At 37.9% G+C, this 14790-nt stretch overlaps 2 protein-coding genes across 2 annotated transcripts; one reads left to right on the top strand and one right to left on the bottom strand.

Annotated features, from left to right (window-relative positions):
- Positions 1–2336: 2336 nt before the first annotated feature.
- On the top strand, positions 2337–6377 carry ebpl (EBP like). The gene is made up of 4 exons (XM_034011472.3): positions 2337–2643; positions 3722–3791; positions 4820–4958; positions 5604–6377. The coding sequence occupies exons 1-4, from the start codon at positions 2458–2460 to the stop codon at positions 5842–5844; spliced, it is 636 nt and encodes a 211-aa protein (XP_033867363.2). The 5' UTR covers positions 2337–2457; the 3' UTR covers positions 5845–6377.
- A 782-nt stretch (positions 6378–7159) lies between these two features.
- On the bottom strand, positions 7160–9725 carry LOC117407185 (ADP-ribosylation factor-like protein 11). Its single transcript, XM_034011887.3, has one exon. It carries the CDS (start codon positions 9368–9370, stop codon positions 8837–8839), a length of 534 nt encoding a protein of 177 aa, XP_033867778.1. The 5' UTR covers positions 9371–9725; the 3' UTR covers positions 7160–8836.
- Positions 9726–14790: the final 5065 nt, after the last annotated feature.

Below are 14790 nucleotides of genomic sequence, written 5' to 3'. Positions count from 1 at the left end.
CCAGCAGGATCACTGGAAGTCTGCAGGGTATTTTTCTGATCCCATCAATGAAAGACAATTTGTACAATGTACAAGAGAACTTGCATTTACTGTGTTTTTATTTTTCAATCCAATACCAATGTGAGTTAACTTTAAGTTATCATCTTAACTGATATTTTTATTTTTAACAGTATGTTTCATTATTAATGTTAGGATTTATTAGGTCTAAGCCAGGGTCCCCACGTCTGTTATGGACAATGCTGACATCTACAGGTGAGATTATGTAATGGAAAATACCCTTTGACATTGAATCCAAGGACTACATTGAAAGAAGCTTTCACTGCAGTACTGCATGATTACAGATGTTTGGGACTGTGCTTGTCTATTTCATTAACTGCTGCAGTGGGGTTCTGCATTGCATCACGTGACCAGTTTTACTGAATTATTTCTCTGTCTCAAAGTTCTGTTCTTCAAAAGTGCATTTCTTTGCATACAAAGATTATTCCACAACACTAATATCTTTACTTGTATTTTTTATAGCTAGTTTCATTTAGCACTGATGTTGGACTATGGTATTTGCAATAACTGGACTGCTGCTAATCTGGGTCTGAAATCAGATGGCATTTATTTGGGATGGGAATTTAGCCCACAAGTCATGACTAAAAAAAATGTATGCTATGAAAGTTGTTTCACCTCTTTAATAGAACCATATTAGGGTATATCTGAAGAAGTGAACTTGTTTATTGTCACATTTTGCTCATTATCATGTCTCTTTTTTTCCTACTTTCTTGACGTGAGCGCCAGCTTAAATACTACAATGTTCAGTATTTTGTTAAAACATTATGATGGGCACTCGCATCAGAAAACGGGTCTACATTGGCATAAATTTCATGTCCTTTTAAACATGATATTTGGAAACAGAAAGGACAAGAGGCTATAAGAAATTGACTAACATTTTAACCATAGTATATTTTACTAACATTTGAAAATATTTTATTCCTCAAAAGAGGAACCAAATGCCCCCAATAAAGAAATACTTTTATTTTCTATTTGAGGGGAGGGGGAGGGGGGAAGAAATAACCCTATAAATATAAACCTATATATTTGTATTCCTATTCATTCATTTATCTTTAAATGTTAGTACCAGATGTAATGTTGAGTGTTAGTTTTATGCACTGTCACCAAATTAAACCAATTATATGATATCAGTCTGATATTGTGAGAAGAAAAAAATACAGATTATCAAACTCACTGAGGATGAAGCACTGGTGATGAATGACACAGTTTTGTTTTTATTTTTTCAAAGATGCATTCCAGTGACGTATCTTTCTATTTTGAAGCTCCTGAGACGCTCCCACACATTTCACAAAGATGTGTTTTAATTATCACAGAACAGGGGCAATCTACATCCCACTCTCAAACACATTTTCAGACAAGTATGCCAAGCTGGACACTAGTCTAAAGAGTTTCTATTTTTAGCATTTTATATAAAACAAAATTGCCAGTGTTGTTAAGCATCCCTCCGAGGGGCTGCGTGAATGTTTTTATACATCCACTAACACAATGAAGATGCTGTCTTCATTTTGTTTGTGTTATGGAAAATCCTTGCGCAAAATCTAATGGTACCCTTTACGTTGACGTGTTTTACAATGCTGCCATAGTGTGATACTGGCTTCAAACTCGGTATACAACTGTTTGTTCCTGGGTGTCGTACAAGAAAATGTAACCCTTTTGTGGCAATAATTTCACAAAGCTGTTGTCGCAACGCTGCCAAAGCCTCATATCTCGGAGACGACGTGAGATTGTGACTTCATATTTGCAGATATATGTTTAAACATTAGTGTCAGTGACCTTGACATTAACCCATGAGCCAGTATGCCTGTTTGTGACTTTTTTTTTGTTTTGTTTTTTGCATGATACAGATACGTAGCACACTTCCTGCATCAATAACTATTATATACCATATATGTAACTTGGACTTGAAGGAAAAGGCAAGCTTCTCTGGACTGTTCAGAAGAAAGAAGTGTGAACCCAGCTCCATTTCATTAAAACATGCATTATCCTGAGTGATCCAGATTATATATCAATACAAAGCTGCGGGGTCCCAGTCAATTTCAATTTGTACTAAAGTAGTTACTTGTTTTTATTTATTTATTTATTTTGTATACCAGTGCTAACAGTTAAATTTACATGAAATACTTATACATTTTAAAATCGTATAATCTTCAGTTAGCCAGCAGAACAAAAATAAAGGCGGTAATACTATTGAGCAGCTTTTGTTCGTGTGTTAGTCTCTACTTCGCTCGGGGGCTCGTCAAAAGTGGAGAGATCTGCCTAAGACCCAATAACACAGAGGAGAACTGATGCGGGGCGGAGCGAAGAACAGCACACACACAGGAGTATTGTGAGGCTCAGGAACTAACCAATTCAATACAATATCATTCTTTAAACATACATAACAAACCTGTATCTGGAAAAATGTCTTCGGAGTCAAAAGACCCTCCCCAGCTGTTTACCCCAGTTACAGTGTATTCCCTTCTGGCTTGCGGTGTTCAGTTTGCTGTAGGTTACGTGCTGGCACAGTGTTGGGGGAGAAAGTGCTCAGCGGCTGACAGATGGGTTATGGTTTGGCTGTTTTATGACGCCTTCGTGCACTTTACGCTGGTAAGTCCAGACTTTGTACCGTTGAGGCAGTTGATTGATTTCAGTCTGACAAAGTTAAAAAAAAAAGTAATTCTAAGTATTTATTTTCTTCATTTCAAATAATCTATTATTAACGTTACGTTGTTTTATAACAAACTTTTCTTTACAAAAGTGTAAAAACGTGAAAAAACTTGAAACGCTGCTGATGCGCTTCATTCAATTGTACAACCCTGCCACTCTTAGTGCTCACGTTCACTTTACAGCTGACAGTAAGACAATATTAACACATTCATAAAGGTAAATCTGAGATCATCTTCTCTCTGATAGTGAGTATATTTCACTGACGTTGATTTAGTCTGTTGTGCTTTTACTGTGTCAAGATGTGTCAGTATTTACAAACATACTAGGAATTTTGGGATAGAAAACAAGCTTGACTCATTTTTTGGTTCTGTAGTATGTGTTGAATGCCAACTATTTCTAAAGGATTATGATTTTTGGTCATAATTAAATTAGTGTAAGCCATTGCATGTCACAGCTGAATCAAAGTTGTGTGAGGTACAGTACCTTGAGTCCTTGATTCTATGGTGCTATGTGACCATTATCTGATGGTATTGAGGCAAACGTACTCAGCTGACCTGAATTCTATTGAACATGGGTGGGAATGTTCTGGAAAGACGTGTTACCTACAGAAAGTGTATGAAGAACTCATCAATGTATTTTTCACAACAACCCATCCTCCATCAGCTATTGTGGCTCGTCTAGGACACGCATGTTATTTAAATTCACTGATGAATGACAAACAAAGCCCAGTTTCATGGCCAGCTTTAAATTACGACCAAACTTTTTTCATGAGTGTAATTTAAATAGTAGTATTTAAATAGTAATATTCTGCAAACACAGATGAACCAAAATGATAGAGTACAGTATTTGTGTTTCTCTTTTCAGGATTTATCAATGATTTCTCAGTGTTTCATAGTGTTTATCACATTGTATAACTGTATTATTATATTTCTTATGATGTAGTATTTAAAGTTATGGATTCATATGGAAGGTTTGTCTTATGTCCCATTATCATCCCCCCCCCCCCCCCCCCCCACAGGAGGGTCCTTTTGTGTATATGTCTCTGATAGGAACCGTTGCGACTTCTGACAACATCTTTGCTGATTTGTGTAAGTATACTTTTTTTTTTGCCAATACTATTTCTAGAACAGTTTTCTTGTATTTTATGTACCAATGAGTGTGCACATATAAACAATATGAAATGACAGTTGTGAAGTTTTCAGTATACTCAGAGCTCTTGCTGATTTCCTGTCTTTGGAAACAGCCTTGCTTCCCCATGCATGCAGAGTAAACTGCATTTCAGACAGGATTTCCTTTAGTAATGCCTGAGAAACGCCAGTTGTTTCTTTGTAGAAACCCCTCTACTGGAGGGAGACGGTAATGCAAAGTATTCTGGCTTATTTAAACAAACAAAAAAAACACAAGTCTTTATTGAATAAACAGCAACGTGTTTATAAAACCTAGCAACACAAGTTCCAGGGTACACAGAGTAAGGCACAATAAAATAGAGCATTTCTCTACAATAATTCAGTGCAATTTATATAAGATTCTAGAAAGCAGCTTGCTTTCCAAATTTTAAAAGAAAAAATGGAAGCACTATCCAACATCGTATAGAATATAGTTTAGGGTACTGTACAAAATAAGCTGTTGTCCTCACCACAGGGTGGATACCCACAAGTGGCTTTGCAACCAGTGGACTTTACATGCCACTCTGACCATGATTGGGTGAAAATCATCTTGTTTTACACAGCACAATATACAACGTGTTTTTTAATACAGTATATAGTACATAAGAATAATTTAACATAACAGGTAATATTATTGCAATGCAATTTCCAGCTGATACAAACTATTTCAAAGACATTTCAGGTGACTTTATCACATCAATATCAGGGTCTATATATAATCCTTTGTGCCACAGATTACAAAGAAGAATTATCTACGAAGATTACTGGTATTCTGCAAGGTATCAGCATTGCACAGAATGAAGCTTGTGCTGCTGGCTGTTGGCAGAAACTTGACATTTATTACGTTGGTAGATGGCTTCTTTCTAACAAATAATAACTAGTTGTTACATGTGGGCTAGTATCTATTGAGTGGCAGAATGTAAAGGTTTTTATATCTGTATTTTCTACAGGGAAAGAATATGGAAAGGCCGACGAGAGATGGCTTCACTCGCACCCCACGATCGTATCCATCGAAATCCTCACTGTGGTTTTAGACGGTCTTCTAGCCCTGGTGCTCATTTATGCCATCGTCAAGGATAAATACTACAGGTCATGTTAGTTTCACTTTGCTTTTTGCCACTTCAGTTATTCAGCTGATGGAGAGACAAATGTATTTTCAGCGGCTGATTCCCTCTTGCGGAGAAGAAAGTGCTTAATGGCGTTCAGTGGTGGAGCAATGATCGAAGCGAGTGAACACAGCCCACCTGGGTAGACCTCTGAGGGGAAAGGGTTACGTCCGCATGTAAAAAACAGGGTCGAAGCAAAGTGACAAGTGCTAAAGCAAATTTCACGAGAGGAATGGAATCATTTTCATGGCATTAAACTAGCAGGAAACTGCTCATTCCTACATTAACACAAAGTCGTTTTGTTCTAGATTTATACTGTTACAAATGCTTTATTCCTCTCACGTCATTTGCCTTTACCTTCACAGTAGAGACATTAAAAGTGAAAAGGTGACCCTGACTGGCTGCTGAAATGCACTAGTATTAAATAATAAAGAACCTTTTTATACATTTGAGAGTTGCAGTGTTTACTTACCCCGATGGATATGCAAATTTAAACATTAGTGACTGTGAATTCATCAACATAGGGGTGGAATTCCAGGTAGCCTTTTGGACAGTACCAGATGAAACACTATTTCATATAAGTAATTAACCTTGCTGCATTTTAAACACCTGTTGTTTTTCTTTTCAGGCATTTCATACAGATCACACTGTGTGTCTGCGAGCTGTACGGAGGCTGGATGACCTTCTGCCCTGACTGGCTTGATGGAAGCCCCAACCTGAACACTGGCAGCTGGCTTTACCTCTGGGTCTACTTGGTTTTCTTCAATGGCATATGGGTTGCCATTCCAGGACTGTTACTGTGGCAATCCTGGCTGGGGCTCCAGAGAATGCATCAAGCAGAGAAAATGACTGGGAAGAAACTTAAATAAGAAGGTAGTTTTACTGCTTCAAGTGAATGCACGTCTGCATAGATAACTGGTATTTCACATCCAATGCAATTACATTGCACACTTGAATTTAGTGGTTATAGGGATTTGACTGTTGGCTATCTTGCCTCATAGTGGTTGGCGTGGGGATATTCCTGTGTCAGAGGAATACTAATTCTTTGTATATTTCTGGAAACATTCATCTTGTGGCTGGGGTGAATGCTCTCTTCTTCATGTACACTGTGCTACAGATGCATTCTTCAAATCACCAGGTAATGAAAAGGACAGAGGTTCTGTCATGAGGACATAAGAAATATTGAACTTGGATAAAAAAAGTGCAACATCTGCAACACGTATGTGTTAATATGTACCGTTGAGCCTGTCTGTTGTACAAAACTCACTTTGGGTGGGGGACAGCAAAGTGTGAATTGCACCTACAAGAACATAACAATCAACATAGCTGTTATCTAAAAGTGTAAAGATGAAACCACTGCTAAATAATAATGTGACATGAATTAAAACCCTGATATAACCAATATCGTCTGCAGCTATTTTACAGAAACGGTTGGTTGGTATGAATTAGATTAATTCCATCAAATAATAATGTTCTCGATTTCTTACAAGTACAGTGTGCAGCAAACTGCTGTCTTGGTTCAAGTTATATTCCTTTTTAAAGTAGTAAAGTTTGGTTATCTCAGCCTCTGCTCCACTCCCAAGTCCCCAAGGTGTCAGTTTTTGCCATATTTATCCTGGCAGTAGATAGTTCTAACTATGTCATTAAAATATGATAACCACTGCTAAAAGGTAGTCTGTGTGGAGGGAGCCAGCGCTGTACTATCAGTTTCTGTGACGCTATCAGTCCAGTAAGCCAAATTTTCTGGTGCTCAAACAGTTCTTGAATCATCATTAAGTAATAGTACCACTGGACCTAATGGCAAGTCTCTCCCAATTATGTTGGACAGTATAGATGTCACTTGGCCCCAAAAAGAAATACCCTCTGGACATTCCCAGAGCATGTGCATTAAGGTGCCAGGTGTTTTAAGAGAACAGAGGTTACAAAGTGGGTCTAAGGTGATTCCCACACGGCCTCTCTTAAGAGGCGTCCAGTATATCCTGTGGCACACTTTGAAATTAATTAGCTGATTATGGTTTTTTTTGATGCATTAACTATATTATGCCAGATCATATTCCTTATAGTTAGATCTTTTTCCCGTATTTTGGTAATAGCCAGTGGCTTATATGAAGCTTTTAGCAGATGTGAGTATATCACAGAGAACAGCCCCCTAGAGGCAGTTCCTGAAACCCACTCAAAAGAATATTATTTATTTATTTATTTATTTATTTATTTATTTCTTAGCAGATGCCCTTATCCATGCTGTATTTAGTTATAATTAAACCATATAAGAGTTGTCACAAAGCATCACATTGCAAAATATCACATTACAAAATATCACATTACACAATATCGCTTTACAAATAAGAGCAGTTATAAAGTACAGTAAAATCAGTAGAAAATAAGATCAAATTCAAATAAGAGCAAAATAAAGATTACAGTAAATAATTACATTTAAGAGCGAATTCGACTAAGAGCAGTTCAACTTATAGTAAAGATATTTGCTTATAAGAGTAAATTCCATTAAGAGCACATAGTACACTTTTTCCTTTCTAAATTCAGTTTTACTTGGAGGTCATTTACTAGCTCCATGTAGAACTGTCACTGCCATTCATTTGCTTAACACAGGCAACGACAGAGAACTGCTGTTGAGTGAGGAGACCAAGGATGAATGAGAGGACAGTGGCTGAACAAATAAAAATTAAAAAAACTTTAGTGCTATTAAGCCCCTATTTTAATTGACAACCACACCCAGCTGGAATGAGTTGAAGGAACTGCGTGTCAGCCAAGCTAGCTGTCTGAACAACGAGGGATAGCTTTAAAGCAAACAAAATGCTACTCAATGTTTAACGCGAGCGCAATCTTTAAACAGTACCATCTTTTAATATCTAATAATAGTAAAGAAAATGTTATACGAAAAGAGGTCAAGCAATGCAGTAATGTGAGCAAACTGTTTAAATGTGATACAAACAACAAAGTAGTTTCACCATCTGTATACAACTTCTGAAGAACATTCCTCATCGGAACAACTCAAAATGGTTTCCGTCCATGAAAAAAAACACACAAAAAAGCCCCACAAAATTTGAACAGGAATGTTTGTATAAAAAAAAAAAAAGAGGGTTTTTACAGAATGTTTAAACCCTTGCTCAAGAAGATCCTGAGTCCATTAGGGTCAGAAAATATCTACCAAGCAAGCTAAATGAAGTGATGCAAGAGGAAATCTCCAACCAAAACAAATATTAGGACACTAAACTTTTATTTCTTTTTGAGCTTGCAAAACCTTAGCAAAAACAAGTGGGAAACATGCTCCTTTTGTACACAGTAATTTGCCTCTCGGTGACAAGTGAAATGTTTTTTGCATAAAAAATCAACCTTATTCACAAAGATTCTACTCCACATGCTAGCAAAAAAATAGTTAATATAGTTTGGTTTTATGAATTAACTTAATATTGATTATTTTCAAATGTTCAAGGCTGTTTTGGCTTTTTAACAACAGTAGAACAGTTTAATTAATATCAATACAATATGTATTCTTTTAATAGAGGGTGCAAAATGGTCCCCCATTTCATCTAAAAGTGAACAAAATGAAACCTAATAACACATTTTAAAAACACCAGGACACGAATGAAATCCCTAGAAACTTTAGATGTTGAGATGAAAAAGAGCCCAAGCATGGACTGCAACCAGCCTTAAGATGACAGTTCCTTCTGTAAAAAAAAATTATATATATATATTTAGTTGTACTGTATATCAAATATTTTATATATATATATATATATATATATATATATATATATATATATATATATATTTAGTTGTACCGTATATCAAATATTTTAGTCTAATGAAGATTCTCAGTCTTTAATCCCCAATCTGAAGGTTTCACTTTGTTCTAATTAATTCCGAAACAGACTGAAATGCCTGCTTCAGTCCCTCCCCAGTGTAAGCACTGCAGCCCTGGATCTCCCAGTCCCTGTTTTCGTAGCTTGTGAGGTTCAATCTGAGAGCAATCTCCCTGATGGACAGAGAGCTGGGTACATCCTGCTTGTTGGCCAGCACCATTAATGGGATCTCTTTCATGTTGTCATGCTTCAAGACCCGCTTCAGCTCCTTTTTGGCCTCCTCCAGCCTGGCCTCGTCCGTGCTGTCCACCACGAAGACCAAGCCGTCGCTGTCCTCTAAGAAGTGCTTCCAGTTGGGCCTCATCTGGTCCTGGCCGCCCACATCCCAGACTGTCAGGGGGAGGTGTTTCTCCAGCTCCAGCATTTCCACATTGAAGCCAATCGTGGGCGAGGTTTGCACGGTCCGGTTAAGTTTGAGTTTGTATAAAAGCGTGGACTTGCCTGCTGAATCCAGGCCCATCAGTAGCACCCTGGAGGACCTCTTTTGAGCCCCTCTCGAGCTGGCAGTTCCCATGGTAGCAGTCCTCGCAGTCTAAAGCTGTATGAGCAATGTTTCCGCACCAGTTCCTCAAAAGCACCTCCTCTTGCACAACAACAAAAGGCCTGATAGGGTCACGCGAAACATTGGTTGCCAATAGCGAACTGAAAGTGGGCTGCTCCTCACCACTTTGCATTTAAAAGAAGTAGTTGGAGAACTAATCTCTGTCATCTGCAGATCGGCCTCAATGTTTGTTTTCAGAGTTACCAATGAAATGCAAAACAGGATCTGTTCAAAACAGGATCCGTTCACAGTGTGTATGTGTGTGTGTGTGTCTGTCTGTCTGTCTGTGTGTGTGTGTGTGTGTGTGTGTGTGTCTTGTGCAAGAGTAAACTTTACTCTGTTTCATAAGATTCAGCTGTGCTTTGCAAATATTTACTTGGGAAGGACTTTGTGGCTTTACTCGTATAGGGTGGGGTTCTACTGCATGTTTGCTATTTAGACCAAAGTCTATAATATACAGTGCCTTGCGAAAGTATTCGGCCCCCTTGAACTTTGCGACCTTTTGCCACATTTCAGGCTTCAAACATAAAGATATGAAACTGTAATTTTTTGTGAAGAATCAACAACAAGTGGGACACAATCATGAAGTGGAACGAAATTTATTGGATATTTCAAACTTTTTTAACAAATAAAAAACTGAAAAATTGGGCGTGCAAAATTATTCAGCCCCTTTACTTTCAGTGCAGCAAACTCTCTCCAGAAGTTCAGTGAGGATCTCTGAATGATAGAATCCACCTGTGTGTAATCAAGTCTCCGTATAAATGCACCTGCACTGTGATAGTCTCAGAGGTCCGTTTAAAGCGCAGAGAGCATCATGAAGAACAAGGAACACACCAGGCAGGTCCGAGATACTGTTGTGGAGAAGTTTAAAGCTGGATTTGGATACAAAAAGATTTCCCAAGCTTTAAACATCCCAAGGAGCACTGTGCAAGCGATAATATTGAAATGGAAGGAGTATCAGACCACTGCAAATCTACCAAGACCTGGCCGTCCCTCTAAACTTTCAGCTCATACAAGGAGAAGACTGATCAGAGATGCAGCCAAGAGGCCCATGATCACTCTGGATGAACTGCAGAGATCTACAGCTGAGGTGGGAGACTCTGTCCATAGGACAACAATCAGTCGTATATGGCACAAATCTGGCCTTTATGGAAGAGTGGCAAGAAGAAAGCCATTTCTTAAAGATATCCATAAAAAGTGTAGTTTACAGTTTGCCACAAGCCACCTGGGAGACACACCAAACATGTGGAAGAAGGTGCTCTGGTCAGATGAAACCAAAATCGAACTTTTTGGCAACAATGCAAAACGTTATGTTTGGCGTAAAAGCAACACAGCTCATCACCCTGAACACACCATCCCCACTGTCAAACATGGTGGTGGCAGCATCATGGTTTGGGCCTGCTTTTCTTCAGCAGGGACAGGGAAGATGGTTAAAATTGATGGGAAGATGGATGGAGCCAAATACAGGACCATTCTGGAAGAAAACCTGATGGAGTCTGCAAAAGACCTGAGACTGGGACGGAGATTTGTCTTCCAACAAGACAATGATCCAAAACATAAAGCAAAATCTACAATGGAATGGTTCACAAATAAACATATCCAGGTGTTAGAATGGCCAAGTCAAAGTCCAGACCTGAATCCAATCGAGAATCTGTGGAAAGAACTGAAAACTGCTGTTCACAAATGCTCTCCATCCAACCTCACTGAGCTCGAGCTGTTTTGCAAGGAGGAATGGGCAAAAATTTCAGTCTCTCGATGTGCAAAACTGATAGAGACATACCCCAAGCGACTTACAGCTGTAATCGCAGCAAAAGGTGGCGCTACAAAGTATTAACTTAAGGGGGCTGAATAATTTTGCACGCCCAATTTTTTAGTTTTTTATTTGTTAAAAAAGTTTGAAATATCCAATAAATTTCGTTCCACTTCATGATTGTGTCCCACTTGTTGTTGATTCTTCACAAAAAATTACAGTTTCATATCTTTATGTTTGAAGCCTGAAATGTGGCAAAAGGTCGCAAAGTTCAAGGGGGCCGAATACTTTCGCAAGGCACTGTATATACACTACCGGTCAAAAGTTTTAGAACACCTCCATTTTTCCAGTTTTTATTGAAATTTACGCAGTTTAATGTCTCAATGTACTCTGAAATTAAAGCATAGAACAAATAAACAATTGGAGATAAAAAAGAAACCATGGAATCGTTTTGTTTAACAAAATTTAATCTAAATTTTTGACTCATCAAAGTAGCCACCTTTTGCAGATATAACAGCCGAACACACTCGTGGCATTCTTTCTACAATGGAAATCAAATATTGTTCGGAAAGTTCTTCCCAACACTTGCAGAAGTTCCCACAAATGTGTTGCACTTGTAGGTTGCTTTGCTTTCACCCTTCTGTCCAGTTCATCCCAAACCAGCTCGATGGGGTTTAAGTCTGGAGACTGTGCTGACCATTCCATGATTTGAAGCCTACCGTCTTGTTCTTTTCTTCTAAGGTAGTTCTGACATAGCCTGGAGGTATGTTTTGGGTCATTATCTTGCTGTCGGATGAACCCCTGACCAACTAGGCATATACCAGAGGGTATTGCATGGCGCAGCAAAATGCTGTGGTAGCAGTTTTGGTTCAGGGTGCCACTCACTCTGTGCAAGTCGCCGACTCTGGATCCAGCAAAAGAGCCCCAGACCATCACGCTTCCTCCTCCATGTTTGACAGTTGGTGTCACACACCGAGGAACCATCCTTTCGCCTACTTGACGGTGTACAAAAACCCTGCGTGATGAACCGAAGAATTCAAATTTTGATTCATCGGTCCATAAGACCACCTTCCAGTCTTCAGTAGTCCACTGGCGGTGCTTCATGGCCCAGGCAAGCCTCTTTTTCTTATTTTGCCATCTTAGCAATGGCTTTCTTACTGCCACTCGATCTGTCAAACCTGCAGCTCGAAGTCTTCTCTTCACAGTTGAAACTGAGACTTGCTTACTTCGACCAGTGTTAAGTTGTGCTTGAAGCTGTTGTCCTGTGAGCCGCCTATCACGCAAGCTGTTGACTCTCAGAAACTTGTCTTCTGATTCTGTTGTGGCTTTGGGTCTGCCAGACCTCTTCCTGTCAGAGTTTCCTCCAGTTTCCAAGTGCCTTTTGATGGTGTAGGAAACTGTACTCACTGACATCTTGGCTTTCTTTGCAATTTCTCTAAAGGAAAGATCTACACTTTTAAGGGTTAGAATGGTCTGTCTGTCTTCCTTTGTTAATTGCCTTTTTCTCGCCATTATAAGAGCAATATACTACTTCCTGCAGTACAATACTGTCCAAATAATGCTTAAGAGGGTGTAGTAACACAGTCTGTTCCAACACTGCTTTTATACAGACAGAGGGTTTGTAAGTAATCAACAAAAGTTGGGACACCTGTAGGAATTGTTAGCATCAACTTTCAAGGCTTAATTTACTTCCATTGCTGCAGAACAGCTGTAAGTTGTTAACCCATTACTTGTTCCCTGAAAAAGGCCTTTTTGTATAACTCTGAAATGTACATTATTTTTCATAAAATAATGTACCTCTGGCAGTTTACCGCTTACCTTTGTACCATTTCAGGTTATTCACTGGACTTGAACTGCTTAAATTTCAATAAAAACTGGAAAAATGGGGGTGTTCTAAAACTTTTGACTGGTAGTGTGTGTGTATATATATATATATATATATATAGTAATGGGGGTGTGTATATATATATATATATATATATATATATATATATATATATATATATATATAGTTAAGTATTATCCAAACAAGATATTAAGCTGTATTTAGTTATAATTAAACCATATAAGAGTGGTCCATATTGTTTTGTGAACCGCTAGTTAAAACATTTGGTAGTACAATGGTGAAAAAAAAACAAATGTCTAGTAATCTGACAGTTTGTAAAATTGAATATATACCAGTTATTTCCAGTTGATCATAAAATAAACCTGTTGTTCTAGCAACAAAGATTTAGAAGTCATGCATTTTCATGAATATATATTTGGTACAATGCAAGGTTAAAGAAGGTTCCCAGTTTTCTTCCCTTCATTTCATGTCATCTGTTTCGCTCACTTCCTAGGTCTTTCAGTGTCTTCAGCGTCAAAGCAGTCAGTTGAAAGTGCTGAAAGCAAGGCTTGCAAACCAGTATTTCTTTAACCCAGTTTAGTACCAGTTACATTTTTCAAATGCACATGCGCTTGCCATCAAATAACAAATGGAAGTGCACAATGGGTAAGACTTGTGGAATCATTTATTTATTTATTTAATTATCTTTAAACTTCTACTGTAGTTGGGAAAACTGCCATTTGGGATACAGTTACATCTGTATTTAAGAAACCCTAGCAGACCCATTTAGCAAACCACAGAATTACCAACAATTGGAGCCATATGGCTTTCCAGCGAATAGTGCACCCTGGTGCAACCTGTGTGATAACATTGGGGTCTAAATATGATCATGTTAGCAAGCCAAGCGCTGCCAGCTGACAGTTACTTTTCTGATAAACGTGTTGTAGAGGTCAGATGCGTCTATAATGTTATTACACAACTGAACCATAGAACAATGGAATTGGATATTGAAAATGTGGTAAGTGTATGTTAAAAATGTATTAAAAAATAAATAAAAGACACTGAACAGTGTTTTGCTAATTGTCATCCAGACGTTCCTGTAGACATTTAGCCAACTGCATTTTATTCCTGTTGCTTAGCAGCCCACAGCCGTTGTTATCAGTTCTACTTTTATGAACTGTTTACTTTAAGTTTTTGAATGTGTTGCTCGGCTATGTTAGCTGTTTATAATATTTATTATTGAATAATAGGAGGTAATGGCAATATCAAAATTAAACAAAATGGTAGTTGTTCAGTTGAGCACGTTAGGAAACGTTAGCGTGTTTGACGGCATACTTTTTGGTAGTTCCGTGAAGCTAGCAACAATAAGATGATTACTTCCGGTTTTCAAAACGGCTCAGCGCAGGCAAGGTATCAAAATAAAAGTCCCGTATCCAGCACAAAAATATAGTTTATATACATATAGAAAGTGGGGTGCGATGTAATGTAGACACACTGGGGGTACAGAAAATGGGTGGATAAAAAGAAAATAAATAATAAAATAAATGTGATGTACACAAAGTTTAATTTATGTATTTGATGAAATCATATTTATTGTACTGCGTTTCTTTTTTTTTATTACATATACATATAAGCACATACAATTAATACAATTTAAAGTAGATATTTAATGTAGATTACAATATAACAATGAAAATAACATTATTTATATATATATATAAATGTAGACCTTCCACGTAGATTGATGACAGGAGTTAGACACAACCGTCATATCAGAGCAACGAGAGACTTTTATCTGGGGGAAAATAACGTCGCTTC

This window comes from Acipenser ruthenus, chromosome 8, assembly GCF_902713425.1.
Source record: "Acipenser ruthenus chromosome 8, fAciRut3.2 maternal haplotype, whole genome shotgun sequence".
NCBI lineage: Eukaryota > Metazoa > Chordata > Actinopteri > Acipenseriformes > Acipenseridae > Acipenser > Acipenser ruthenus.
This window is presented reverse-complemented; position numbering and strand designations above follow the sequence as displayed.